Source organism: Hypomesus nipponensis, chromosome 15 (genome assembly GCF_054491055.1).
Source record: "Hypomesus nipponensis isolate SF chromosome 15, ASM5449105v1, whole genome shotgun sequence".
Lineage (NCBI taxonomy): Eukaryota > Metazoa > Chordata > Actinopteri > Osmeriformes > Osmeridae > Hypomesus > Hypomesus nipponensis.
The window spans coordinates 2,331,418-2,344,730 of NC_140375.1; the positions used below are offsets into that span (position 1 = coordinate 2,331,418).

Genomic DNA, 13,313 nt, shown 5'->3' on the forward strand with positions numbered 1-13,313 from the left:
AGTGATCTGCAATTTATAGAATAATGGTGGGTGTCACTGTGGGCATCATGCAAGTGGTTTAGGTTTGACTGGTTTCTCAGAATGTTTCTCTGGAATATACCTCTGTTTCTCTGGAATGTTTCCAGGAAACACCAATCAATGCTAATACATTTTGTCATTCAGCAGACACTCCAGAGTGACTGACAGTGAGTACAGGGACATTCCCCCAAGGCAAGTAGGGTGAAAGTGCCACAATGTGTTGGCACAGCCGGGCATAGGCAATCTTCTGATCAATACCCCGATTCCCTAACCACTCAGCCATCTGACCCCAGTCTAATGAGTGTTTATACAATCCCATGATTACTTACCTACTGCTTGGTAATCTATAATTATGTTGCTTTGTGAACCAAGATATACCAGAGAATGACCTCTATTTTCATTAACAGAGACAAACTTTTCATTTACAAAAAAGCATAGACTGTTGGAATGTGTATACAGAAAGCATCTTTCAGCTACGAAAAGGTTATCTAATTCTTCATCCATCCATAGACAATTTCTTTTTTAAGTTGACCAAAAACACCATATTTCCTTTTTTAGCACAGAAACATACATTATGTAAGTTAGCAAACCGCTAAAATAGTATTAAGATTAAGTCAGATAGCTGATACCATAGAACTCTCAGGGTTAGATTAACTAAAAAATGTGTTCATTGTTTTGTATGATATATCCATGTTCCTTTTCAGTTATGCTCAATGTTCTTTTGAGTTAAGTTTCAGTCTGATCCTTCTCATCCACAACTTTCAGATTGTAGGACTGAGTATAGTTAATTCTGAACGCCCATAGCCCCACTTGTTTAATGATCTGCACTGTGTTGAAGTTTCCCACAGTTTGGACCCAGGGGCATTGTTAGACATAAAACTCTATTCATATCCCTTTTTTTCTTTCAAGCTTGCTGTGCACAATACACTACTATACTATAGAAACTTCCCTTGCTTAATCCAATTTACACAGTTCAGGGACGCAAGTTTAATATCAGCTTTCAGGGACATCAATAGTTAATGCGTGTGCGCACGTTCTTTTCGCATTCATTTGAGCGCAACTTTCTTTAGTTTTGTAATGTTTTTTTTAGCCTAGCTCAATCTGGTTGATGATGATCAGTTTTTTCAGGGCTGTTGACAGCCTGGAAGAGTCACCTGTCTCTCACGGTAGCAGAGACTGTAAAAACAATGACTGGAATGCAGAAGAGGTCTTTTTTGGGGTTGGATGCCAAACGCTCAGCATCACCAGTATATTATCTTCGACAATGTTTTTGAGAATGTTGTTCTGACAATTATCTTTGAGACAAACTTGACAGTTGGATGTTTGCTGTGGTCGTAGATGTCAAATATCTGCATACAAGGTAATGAATCCTAATTTGTGTAGTTAGTGTTTTGCACGTTTTTGGGCTTTCAGCCTCGATGTTGTCTTTTTATAGATGCCCATCATCCTGACGCACAGAGTGAGAGGTCTACAGTAAGAATCCCTGTGAAGATTTCCGAGGCTGGCCCTCTTGTTGTCCTTAGGATTCTGATGACTGACTCTATGACTATCTGGAGCCTGAGCCACAGATCCACTAACATAAAGTGATTGATTCGCTCATCTCTCAACTCATTGGCAGAGATCGCCATTTTGAAGTTCCCACCCCTCACACTGATTCAATATGTCTTGGTGTGGCTGTGCTATTCTCCACACCGCAGCCATCCAAACCTCTTAAACTCTCTCTCCCATCATCCGTGCTGCAGCAAAGTATCCATCCGCCACACATCCACATTTCTTTCAGGTACAGAGGGCAGTTTAAGTCAGTCTGTGCGTGCGTGTCAGAAGAAAGGTCCAACTCCTCAGGCCCCTAGAGGTCTGTGACCAATGGGGTTCAAGAATGACTTCCCCTCATGAGACCCTCAGTTCTGTGAGCCATTGGGGTTTGTATATGATTGGTATGCTTCCTTTGAATGAATTGGCGGTTGATCGAAATGAGAATTTCTCATATAGACTGTTGCAGATGAATGTGCCTAAAGAGGCAAAAAGCTACCCAGAACGCAAATGCTCCTTTATCTGTGTTGGTCAAATGTGAAGAGTGTCACAACATTTGTTTGTCCATCAATGAGCCATCAAAAAGACAATTCAGTTGGCTACATGGGGGGGGGTTGGGGGATCTGGTTGACGATTATCTGGTTTTTCAGGGGTCTTGACAGTCTGCAGGAGAGTCACCTGAGAAACAAGGAAATGCAAGTGTTTGTAACACAAAACGCCAACACGAGATTCAAGTCTGTGGTTCTTTATGTCATTATCTTGGTGGTACCAGGTTGGAGCTGGTGGACTCTCAAGTGATGCTGTCATCGGAAAGGCATTGTGACGTCAGCTTGGACAGTTTTTGGCACTCTGAGAGTTTTTGGCGTGACAGTTTCACTTCAGGCCACCTGTCTCACACGGAAAGACTGTAGAGCGGAGACTAGAAACAATGACTGGAATGCAGAAGAGGTTTTTTGGAGGTTGGAAATTAGACGCTTAGCGTCACCAGTATCTTATATGGGACAATGTTTCTGACGTGACAGTTGGGAGTGGTAAAAACAATAGTCGGTCTGCTCAAATCAAAACAATGCTCTGGTGTAATGGGTGGACACAATCCTCTCCAAAAAGCACAACACCGTTGCTGCCAGAACAGACAACATGCACACTGTGTCTTGAGTACACAGCTCTAGCAAAGCCGGAACTCGTTTGCAAGACTGCTCACATCACTACCAGGAATGGTGTAGTAAAGTGTAATGCAATCTATTTTATTTTTTTACATTAATCAGGTATTGTGACCACATTACTTTCACAATAGGCAATCAATGGCATGAAGGTAGGTTTTGTTATAGTATATTTTCCCTTGTCTTGATTTCATCATGCCAATGTGGCTGCTTAAGTCTGGGTTTTTGTGGTACGTAGTATTTCACCATACTGTCAAACATCTGAGGTCAACAAATATATGACATAGCCTCACCAGCTTGTTCTCTCTGTTCATATGACCTTCTTAGATGTGTCAACCTTCATCAGAAAAAGGCCAAACTTGTAAAAGGGTATCAGGAATGGAAACATACTCAACTTTAACAACCCCTGTTGAGAACTGCAGTGACTCCTCCCTGCTTAATGAACTCAGACCACCGCTCACCAGCCAAACATGGAGTGATTGACATTTTTATTTGACATTCCTCGTTTAAACACATGCACACACCATAATCACAATGTATACTGTACTTACAAAACGGTACTGGTGAAACCAGAACACAATTACACACAGTTCTATTGAAAATGTTTTATTTATAAAATACTACTCATCCAAAAACAAGATTTGTACAGACTTTACATTAGAAGAAGTTGGTAATGATTGTACAGTTGATATGATGAAGGCGTATTAACCCCCCCCCCCCCGCCCAAAGTTAAACAGCTTACAAACACTTCTCAACTATACATCTGCTAACACATATGGCTGATATAACATTTAGGCTACCAGTGTCAATGTTCAATTCAAACTGAAATAAAAAAGCAATCACTGTGGAGATGATGTCCTTTCTGTGTGTGTGTTTATGCCTGAAAGAGTGAGCATGTGTGTGTGTCAGTGTGTGTGTGTCATTGTGCTGGTCTGTCCAGGTTTGTATCCTTTGGCGATGCGTGCCAGCTCTCTCTTGGTCTCCCAGCGGTGCATGGTAGAGGTCCATCTCTGCCAGTCTGGTTCCACACTGTTGCTCGCCGGCTGCCATGAGGACAACAACCAAATAGGCGGTTAGCAATTTAGCGACCGTGGCAAAACACTGCAATCCCCTACCGACTACAGCCACTGGGCAAACATGGTTAGAAAAACACCACAACCAGATTCTGGTCAGACTAATCCCGCCTCACACACAGCCCTTGCACAGCCCTCCAATTTTTTACAAGGATTTAGGGGATCCAACTTGGGGGGGGAAAACACCAGGCTATCTGGTAGTGATGCACATACTACAGGAATGTAGCCAATGGACATAAGAGTACTTATGTACTTTACTAGTACGAATATAGAGCAGGTTGCTCAATAGTCATGATATGTTCCTATGTTAACAGTGTTTCTCAGGTTGGTTGTATTGGCTTGGCCCAGAATGCTGCTTATCAGTTCCCTCAACTCAACACTCCACATTATACATTCTGTCATGTTCTGTATGTTTCTCTCTCACGCTCAGAAATGAGTCGGACACATTCGATTACACTTGTGAAAGGCCTCGTTTTCGCAACTGGGAAAATGTTTGGGTTCTAAAAGAAAAACCGTGGGGGTCGTGCAATCAGCAAAGGCTGTCTGGGAATCTGAAAGCACTATAGGATATATGATATAGGATAATGACCAGTTGTATCTTCTCCACATATTCAACACAATATTGCCACTTGTCAATGGTATTATTGATTAGGTGTTTTTAAGCCCATTTAATCCACTGTGTTTACAAAATAAATCTACATAATGGTTGAAGAATCATTAAACTACCAAGTAATGTCTGTATAGAAGCTAGACTGGAATAAGTGTGGAATCTTTTAGAAGTGTGGTCAGAGCACGAGTACCTTCCTGCGGTGTCTGGAAGAGGGGGTGCGCTCGCCGTCTTTAGCGCTCCCTGGGGAACGCAGCCTGCTCTGCTGTGGTTCCTCCCCCGGAGTCCTGGTCCTCGGGACGTCGAAGTTGGAGCGAAACCAGTGGTGAGCCTCCTCCAAATTTTCAGAGATCTACAGATGGGATATTAGATTAGATTCAACTTTATTGTCATTACACCAGTACAGGTACAAGGCAACGAGATGCAGTTTAGGTCTAACCAGAAGAGCAATAGCAGCAAGTGCAGGATATACAGTGTAGTGCAATAAAGTGTGGACAGAAGCTATGCTAAAAAAGTGTAAAAGTGCAGTGGAAAGTGATTGCATATTACAAGTAGAAGTACAGTGCAAAATGCATGATACATATAAAATGTATGAATGTTTAGGGCCTGAACTTGGGTAGGAGGGGCAACACGACACTGCCCACGAGCGAACTCACTAAAACTGTACATTGAGTGGAAAACAAAGGACGAAAAAAGTGGCAAAATTGGAACCGGCCTTCAAATGAAGGAGGGTGACAGAGTGGAGGTCGCCTCGTACCTGCTGGGACTCCAGACTCACGTCCCATAGTTTCTGCTCGGCCTCATCCTTGGCCTCCTGCAGCTTCCGGATCTCCTCCTCTAACCTCTGCAGATACACACATTGCTTTAATTAAGATGCTGAACCACACCCGTTATAGACGCAAAGTCCAAATTCACATTCCTTGATCCTGTGTATGGCGCAACAGAATGGGATTGTACGTGTGACAAACACTAGGCCAGAAGTCATGCATGTTTTATTGCCCAAGAAACAAAAATTGCAAAAACTTGAAGAAAAGTCTTTACATCACTGAAGTGTGTTTTCATAAATACCTTAAATACAACTTCAGTTTATAAAGCCTTTCAAACTCAACCTTTTATGTGCGTTCTCAACAGTAAAATAACCATTTCTTGTTCCATGCAGCTTGCCTCAATTAACCTCGCAGCCTGGTCAAACTTTCTGGAACCTTCATGCAGCAGGCAGCAAGTATATACACCTTATACATAGCAAAGAAATACATACAATTACACCTTAAACCTGTAATAATTAAGAGTACAGAAAATAAAAGGCAATTAATATTAATCTACATGAATGACAAATCATTGAACTGGCTCTTACACCCATGTTTCCGTCATTGCTGTCATTCCTCCTTCTGACCTTTCCTTGATTCCTACCCCCGAAGACTGGGAGAGTTTATTGTGTTATCTTTGTTAACGTGGCTCGGTGAACCTCAACCTTTCATGCAGGTCTTCTAGTTTACCTGACACTTGTCCTGCATCGCCAGTCTCATCTCCCTCTCTGCCTCTAGCTCCCCCTCCTGGCTGAATGACAGTCGCTGCAGCTCCCTCTGGAGGGAAGTGGTCTCACTGCGGAACTGCTGGATCTGCTGGCCCTGCACACCAGCACACAGTGCTCATAGAGTGTGTGTAGCTGTGTGTGTGTCTGTGTGTTTTTGACATGTGAGTGTCTGAATGTTTATGGTATCTGTGTGTGTCCTACCTGCTCAAGGTTCTTCCTCTCATACTCTTCCTTAAGAGCTTCCACGTTCTTCAGCTCCACTTCCATGTTCTGTCCATGAAGGAAGGAAGAAACAAGAGCAGGAATCAGGCAAGGACACGCATTAGGAAGAGATATTATCAAGGTACGGTGCCACAGTCACATCCTGTAATGCTGTGCTGGGCCTGTGTGTCAGATTATGGTTCATAAAAAAGTGTTAACTACCTTTAGTTTGTGGGAGTTAATCAGCACAGCTCTGCTCTCCAGGTGTTGCTTTAGCTGGGTCTTCTGATCTTTAATACGGTCTCTCTGATTGGACACCATCTTCTCCAGCTCAGACACCTTCCCCCGAAGCTCCCGATTGGCTCGGGAAAGGTCACCTGACTTGGCAGAAGAGTCTTCCAGAGCCTTTTTTAACTGATGGGTAACAAGGAAGAGATGAAGCAAGTGAGTGGTAGAAGAGGGTGTATGTGAGGGTGTGTGTGTGTATGTATGTGTGTGTACATACCTCGGAGATCTCTGTTTTAGACACCTTCCTCAAAGTGTCCTTCTCTTTACTCATGTGCTCCAAATGCTCAGAAAGTTGACCGATCTGTGCCCTGGCCTCGTGTAGCTCCGCCTCTCTGAGACACCACACGCACACACACTTGTCTTACTCAAACAAAGCTGTTATAAACACACATAGAGCATTTCCATCATGAGAGCCAGTCCTTACCTCTGTAAGACGGTATTCTGGTGATGGTCTCTAGCCATGTCAAGCTTCCCCTGCAGGGTAGTGTTGGCCAACACTGCTTGCTCCAAACTCAGAGCTAGTTTTTTGTTGTCCAGCCTGGCCATGTCTAAGGTTTCTCTCAGGGGTCCCAGCTAGATCAATTGGAACAGTGTATCCTTGTCAGTCATCATGGTCATCACATCAGTCAATGCTGGGCAAGTCAACACAAGGTTGTCTGTATGTGCGTTTCTAAATCAGGAGGAAGGTGATGGCTAGGTTAGGGTGTGCAGTGGGGCATCACTTTGTTTCTCTTTGAGCGAGTGGTTTGCAGGACGACTTGCAGATTCTTCACCTCGGTCTGTAGTCTCTCGACCTCTCTCTGACCCTGCAGTCTGGAGTACAGGCATCAAACATACACACACTCAATAACACACATATTCACAAACCAACACACAATCACACAGTCACTCACTCACTCATTAACACAGACATATACATAGACTTAAGAACGGATACCCGTACACATACACCCACACACACATAGATACCTACTTGTCTCTCCTGAGTGCGGCCAGCTCCTGCTCCTTCCCCCCCAGCTCCTGCTGCAGGCGCTCTGTGCTGAGCTGGAGTCTGGCGTGGGAGGCCATGACCCCCTCCAGGGTCTGGGTCAACGTGCCTCCACCCCGGGAGTAACCCCCCAGCTCCCCCTGCTGGAGCACGGGAACACACACACACACGATAAGGAACAACGACGGACTGCTCTCCGAACAATAACCCCGTCCTTCTCTCCCTTGAGTTGTGAGTGGACAGAACAGGTGTGCGTGACACGGCCGCCACAGCGGCAACTCTCGTGCGTGCGCTTTCGCCTACTCTCGTGCGTGCGCTTTCGCCTTTCGACGCAAAGGCGTCGCGTTGAGGTGACCCCCCCCCCCCCCGTGTTGACCTCTGACCTTGTCCCCGTGCTGCTCCTGCAGACAGGAAAGCCGTTCCTTAGAGCTCTGGAGCGCCGACACGGCGCGTTCCCTCTCGGCCAAGGCCACCGCCAAGGCCCCCCGCTGGGCCTGCACCTCCTCCCTGGTCTGGGGGTGGAGGGTTGTTGGAGAAGGATTAGATAACGGGGGGCGGGGGAGGGATAGAGATATGAGTGTGTTAGGACAGCTACTGTACTAATAATGTCATAGAGATGGAATGGCTGTACTGTTACTGTTGCACTGGGCCTGGTCACATACAGGCCGTTCCTTGAGTCTGACCACTGAAATACTGTTAGCACGATGCACTATCCTTGAATATCTGCTGTACTATATATCTGCACGTCTATGTATGTCACTTTGAATAAAAGGGTCAGATTAATGAATAACACATGGCTCGTTGTTGCATTAGACATGTTTACTAGAGAGGTTACTACGAAGGTCTACCTGTTTGAGTTGCTTCTCCAGCTTATGGCAGGATGTCTTCCATGTAATAAGTTCAGCGCTAGCCTACGCAGGAGAAAGGACAACAGATGTCCGTTGGTAGGCAAGCTTGTATTCAGAAAGTGTGTGTGCGCGCGTGTGTGTACCTGTGTGTACTTGTTCTCCAGAGAAGTGCTGGCCTTGTTTTGTTGCACAGTTTCTACCTGGGCATCCTTCAGAGCTTGTAGCTCCTCCTCAAGATGATCCACCCTCTTCTAGTGGGACAAAAGCCAACGGAGGAGAGCAGCGTTGTTGAATGGACTACAAATATGGCTGAACAACCAGTGGTGAGGCAGCGTGGCAGGGTGTTGTAGGGTCATATGGGATCTCTTTACCTGTAGTTTTCCTTTCTCATAAGCCAGCTTGCTCTTGTTGTCAGTAAGCTCCTCCAGCATTTGTTCCACCTGCTGCTGTGCATGCTGGGTAAAAGAACAGAGAAGACAAAAGGGAAGGAGAAAAGGAGGAGAAGAAATTAATAATACATACATGTACAAATACAACAGGCTGTGGCAACATTATATGAGCAGTGAAGAAAGTAAGTTGCCAATAGCACAACTCATGGTATTGCATTCAGCACTAGGACAACTGAAGAACTGTAGGAAATCCCTGCAAAGGGCACCCCTAAAGGGCACCCCCGCAGCAGAGTGAAACATCAGAGCGATGAGAAACAGCCCATATGAACATCAGTTTATTTTCAATTGAAACAAAGCAAAGAAAATGTGTAACTGTGTTCACCATTCCCCCTTTGAAATTCACAGAACACAGGCTTGACTTGACTTCTCACCTGTTGGTGCTCCATTGCTGCCAACTTTCCCATGAGCCTTCTGTTCTCTCCTTCCAGTCTCTGCAAGGTGGAGCTCAGAGTCTCCGCCTCCCGCTGTCAATCATAGAAAAGCCAGAACACCATTGGTCAGAGGCCATTATTGAAGAGATGGTCCTTGGTTAGCTAATGAAGTGTGAATTCTAAATGCCCTATCACACAGCTATGAGCTGACACTAAATTCTGATTTGATGTTGCACGGTCAGTACCTTAGTGTCAGTGAGTTGACGCTCCAGTGAGCTCCTCTCCCCTTCAAGCTTAGCGACCACTACACATATCTGAGAGACACAAATTAAATAAGAGACACCAACATAAACCCCATGTGCTACACAGGACAAATGTTTTGAGTTTCAGGAGATATTATAAACTGACATCGGTACCTCGGTTTTAGCAGAGTCCCTGTTTTGTCCCATGACATCTCTGTCTTTTTGGGCGGTCTCCAGCTCCCCCCGTAACCTCTCAATGGTACGCTCCAGCAGTTGCCTCTGAGTGACAGCTGTCTCCTGGGTAACCGTGGAACTCTGAACAAGCAGGGTGTGTTCATCTTTCAGAGTCTCCCTATGGAGATCAATTGTTTCTATTGGTTGATGCGTTTTAGCACAGGTATTTGGATAAATTAAGTGCTTGAACAGGATCGTATCATGCTATCACGCCAACAAGCACCCACAGCTCCGACTGCAGTTGAACTTTCTCCGACAGAGCCCTTTTCAGTTCCCCATGGATGTTGCGTCTGGCTGCCTCCAGTATTAGGTCTTGCTCTTGTATCTGCTGGACCACGCGACCTCTCTCCGCCTGAAATAGAGACACAGGCAATTAGCGTGAGCATGCTCGTGTGTCTGTGCATGTGGTTGTGCGTGCAACGCCGGTACCTTGATGCTCGCTTGGTGGTCAGTCTGTAGCCTGGCGTTCTCCACTGTGACAGAACGTAGGGCAGCACTCAGTTCAGAGCACTGGTTCTCCAACTGGTCATTCAGGCCCTGTGTATGGGACCAGGACCGAGAGAGGGTGCCAGAGAGAGGACAAGCGAGACAGCACTAGCGCTATACTTTCCACCAACATAAATCCGTGTTTATACCAGGTGCTGTAACGCCATTGTTAGAGTGTACAGTAGAACAGGGTGCGGTGCTGACCTGTAGTTTGTCTGCAACTGCTCTCAGCTCCACACCGTCCTTCAACAGCCAACTGTTCTCCTGCTGCTGCTTCTGCAGGGCCAGCCGTGCACTCTACACACACACATACACACACACACACACACACACACACATACATATAAACCTCCAATCATGCATTCACACACACACACACACACTATGTGGATCGTTGGCTTTCACTTCATGTTTACTACTTGAGGAACTTACTTTCAGTTCATTAGTCAATTCGAACACCAAGGAATCTTTCACCTCTGTGAATAGAAAATTAGGACATTAAGATATTATCACCAACGTGAGCAAGAAAATTAGGAAACAATCAAAAACGTTATCCCACACAATGCAGTTCTACGTCCTGACCGGTCTGATCCTTGAGCTGATGACACTCCTCTTGCAGTCTCCGCCCTCTCTCCTCCTCTTCCTGTAGTCTTTCTCTAATAGACTGTGCGTCAGAACCAAGGGCTTTGCAGTGTTCCTGTACCATCTGAGCCTGGGGTGGTGGGGGACCAGAACAATGAGTTATAGTTTTAGTTCACGTTTCAGTTTTTCTTTCTTTAGTGTTGCATCTGCCCAGCATATTTGGATTCATAAATACCTGTCTTCTCTCCTTCTCCACCACTCTCTCCATCTCCTCCACCCTCTGAAGGAGCTCACTCTGGGATTTGAAAGCCTTGAAAGAGCGAGCAGACTCCTGGGTCACCTGATCCTCCATCTGACACAGGCAACCGCCATGAAGGACAACATTTGGTGATTGTGGCTGGGAAATGAAACACAAGTCGGTTTTGGTCTTAAAATTGCTGAATCACCTCTGTCAGTTTCTCGCTCATCTGGACTTTAATCACCTTCAACTCCTCAGCAGCCAAAGCCACATCCATCTATGTCAACACAAACAAGGAATGTCATTAAATCAGGAAGATATAATTGTGTAGTAAAAATAGGATGGCCATTAGCATTCCCCAGCACATCCTCAAGCAGCAAGTCTTTTGTTCAATACTTATTGTTTTGTAGTAGTAACTAAATATAGCTATGTACTGTGGTTTGAGGTGTAGGCTACCTTAGTAGTGGTGGCCTGTTCCAGGGCCTCAGCCAGCCTGTGGACCTCCTGCTGGGCCTCATCTCTGTCCACACAGGCCTGACAGAGCTGGTCCCTCAGTTTCATCACCTCCCTCATGGAGGTCCTCTGCTCCTCCTCGCTCTCCTGCTGCAGTACTGCCAGCTGCTCCTTCAGGCGGGCTGGACACACACATAACACACACATATGGTACAGATAGACAAATAATTGAGCTTTAAATGACAGCTACCTAGACATGCAAGTCCAGTCTGTTTACTTTTCAAATGACAATGACAGTTTCTGTCCGTAGAGTTAACCTGAGTGCGAGGGGTCCATCTCTCTCTCTGTCTCCAGGCGGAAGGTGGTGAGCTTGAGGGTTTGCAGCAGACTCTCCACACGACACACTCTGCTCACCAACGAGTTGCACTGGCACCACAGAGTCCCCTCGCCCCCCTCTGCTCCCCCGAGTATTTGCCTCATCTTCAGGGGGCTAACAGGACGCTGGACGTCCACTGGCTCCAGCAGCCGCTCTCTGGAGACCCCTAAACTGTTCATGCCTCTGATGAGAGCCTCGGCCTGCTCCTCGGCCACCAAAAGGCGCTGCTGTAGTAAGGACAACGCCTCTGGAGTCGAGGCACCCACATTCAAGGACGGAATCACTATGCGGGACATTGCTGGAGTAACAAGAGTTTCCGATTAGTTACAAGCACTGCAGGCACGATGCTTTCCCAGACGCGCTACATGCTATTCCAGCGTGCTATGGGATCATTGGCTTCATTTTCATACATCACTCTTAATGAATATATGAATGAAAATAACGTGAGGCCTATTTCAGATCTATTTACTTGAGTTGACAATAGAAAAACAAACTGTCAGTAAATTAAGTTCGCCAACGTCGTAAACTAAGGAGTGAGCGACATCACAACAAATCACAGCTATGTCTGTGATTGGCTTGAGGGTAAATGAATCGAGCAACATTGACTTGTTAACAACAACATTACGTGCATAGTAATAAGTAGCATTTATTGAATAACTAAGGAAAGACATGGGTTTCACAAATGTTTAAAATCAGCCACCGACTCTAAGGAAAACTCCTTACCAGAAATTGCCCGCAGTTACTTCCTGCTTGTTTCTATGGAGACGCTTGCAGTCCCCCCCCCCTCTATTCAAATCGACCGCTCCTCAAGTGATTCGTCATAAAAGTTCCAATTCCACTGTACACACACAGATGGCAGTCTGAACCATAGATATTAAGCCTTTATTAGTTAAAGAGTATAGAGCTTGTAATGTAACTTGTAATGTACTTTCAAATTAATTTGACTGTTTTTGCGGTATAATAATAGTAAAGGTACATCCTACCCCAGAAGAAATGTATACCATACCGTTTCTAAGCATACTTCTTAAAAGTATATCAAAAGTGAACTATTTTCAAAGCATACTTAAAAGTGCATCAAAAGTGAACTATTTTCTAAGTAAACTTCTTAAAAGTATATCAAAAGTGAACTATTTTCTAAGCATACTTCTTAAAAGTACATCAAAAGTGAACTAAAAGTGTACTATCCATGTTAGTATACTTATAGTATACTTTAATATACTTCTTTTTTATAAGGGAGGTCTGCCTCTTTTAGATCGATTATGTATGTTGGCATGTTGTGAAGTTACGACAAGTAGCTAGCTACAAGTACACCACTCGGTGTTGATCAACCTGTCAGCGTGAACTATATTTATATCTTCCGACAAAACCACATATTCTGCATCATATGGAACAACTGCGGTCCTGCGGGTACATAATTACATATTGGTTCGAAAGCAGGATTGGTATGATGGGTCTATTTTTAATGCAGTTTGGCGGGTTGAAATTGAGCGCAATCATTCTCATGACGTCAAATGTACACGTCATTTAAACATCGCGGCGCCCAGTTACATTACATTCAGTCATTTAGCAGACGCTCTTATCCAGAGCAAATTACAGTAAGTACAGGGACATTCCCCCGGAGGCAAGTAGGGGGAA

At 45.0% G+C, this 13,313-nt stretch overlaps 1 protein-coding gene across 18 annotated transcripts; it reads right to left on the bottom strand.

Annotated features, from left to right (window-relative positions):
- Nucleotides 1-3,186: 3,186 nt before the first annotated feature.
- Nucleotides 3,187-13,301, bottom strand: ccdc150 (coiled-coil domain containing 150). 18 transcript variants are annotated; one of them, XR_014729903.1, is made up of 28 exons: nucleotides 12,402-13,301; nucleotides 11,620-11,976; nucleotides 11,306-11,484; nucleotides 11,094-11,126; nucleotides 10,847-11,008; nucleotides 10,612-10,741; nucleotides 10,462-10,505; nucleotides 10,234-10,326; nucleotides 9,973-10,080; nucleotides 9,771-9,895; nucleotides 9,484-9,661; nucleotides 9,313-9,381; nucleotides 9,068-9,160; nucleotides 8,619-8,702; nucleotides 8,391-8,498; nucleotides 8,248-8,310; nucleotides 7,783-7,911; nucleotides 7,385-7,542; nucleotides 7,134-7,224; nucleotides 6,836-6,984; nucleotides 6,629-6,743; nucleotides 6,346-6,537; nucleotides 6,124-6,192; nucleotides 5,885-6,016; nucleotides 5,743-5,807; nucleotides 5,553-5,620; nucleotides 5,167-5,232; nucleotides 4,668-4,740 (listed from the first exon to the last, which is right to left on the bottom strand). XR_014729903.1 is itself a non-coding variant. In XM_084673906.1 (27 exons), exons 2-27 carry the CDS (start codon nucleotides 11,972-11,974, stop codon nucleotides 3,614-3,616), a joined length of 3,186 nt encoding a protein of 1,061 aa, XP_084530032.1. In that variant the 5' UTR covers nucleotides 11,975-11,976; nucleotides 12,402-13,301; the 3' UTR covers nucleotides 3,187-3,613. The 18 variants fall into 18 exon arrangements, 7 of the variants coding, with proteins under 7 accessions (XP_084530032.1, XP_084530031.1, XP_084530029.1 ...); XR_014729904.1 differs by having other exon boundaries at nucleotides 4,684-4,740; nucleotides 5,498-5,620; XM_084673906.1 differs by lacking the exons at nucleotides 5,553-5,620; nucleotides 5,743-5,807 and adding an exon at nucleotides 3,187-3,751 and having other exon boundaries at nucleotides 4,582-4,740; nucleotides 5,146-5,232; nucleotides 8,448-8,498.
- Between the last annotated feature and the right edge of the window lie 12 nt (nucleotides 13,302-13,313).

What these genes read in the sequence shown, in the direction of transcription:
- ccdc150 (XM_084673901.1), bottom strand. Translation starts at nt 11,974, where the DNA reads ATGTCCCGCATAGTGATTCCGTCCTTGAATGTGGGTGCCTCGACTCCA. An exon ending in ACCACCAAGCGAGCATCAAG is followed by an intron (nt 9,896 to 9,972) that starts GTACCGGCGTTG and finishes TCTCTATTTCAG; the next exon opens with GCGGAGAGAGGTCGCGTGGT. An exon ending in AGGAGCAGCACGGGGACAAG is followed by an intron (nt 7,543 to 7,782) that starts GTCAGAGGTCAA and finishes CCCGTGCTCCAG; the next exon opens with CAGGGGGAGCTGGGGGGTTA.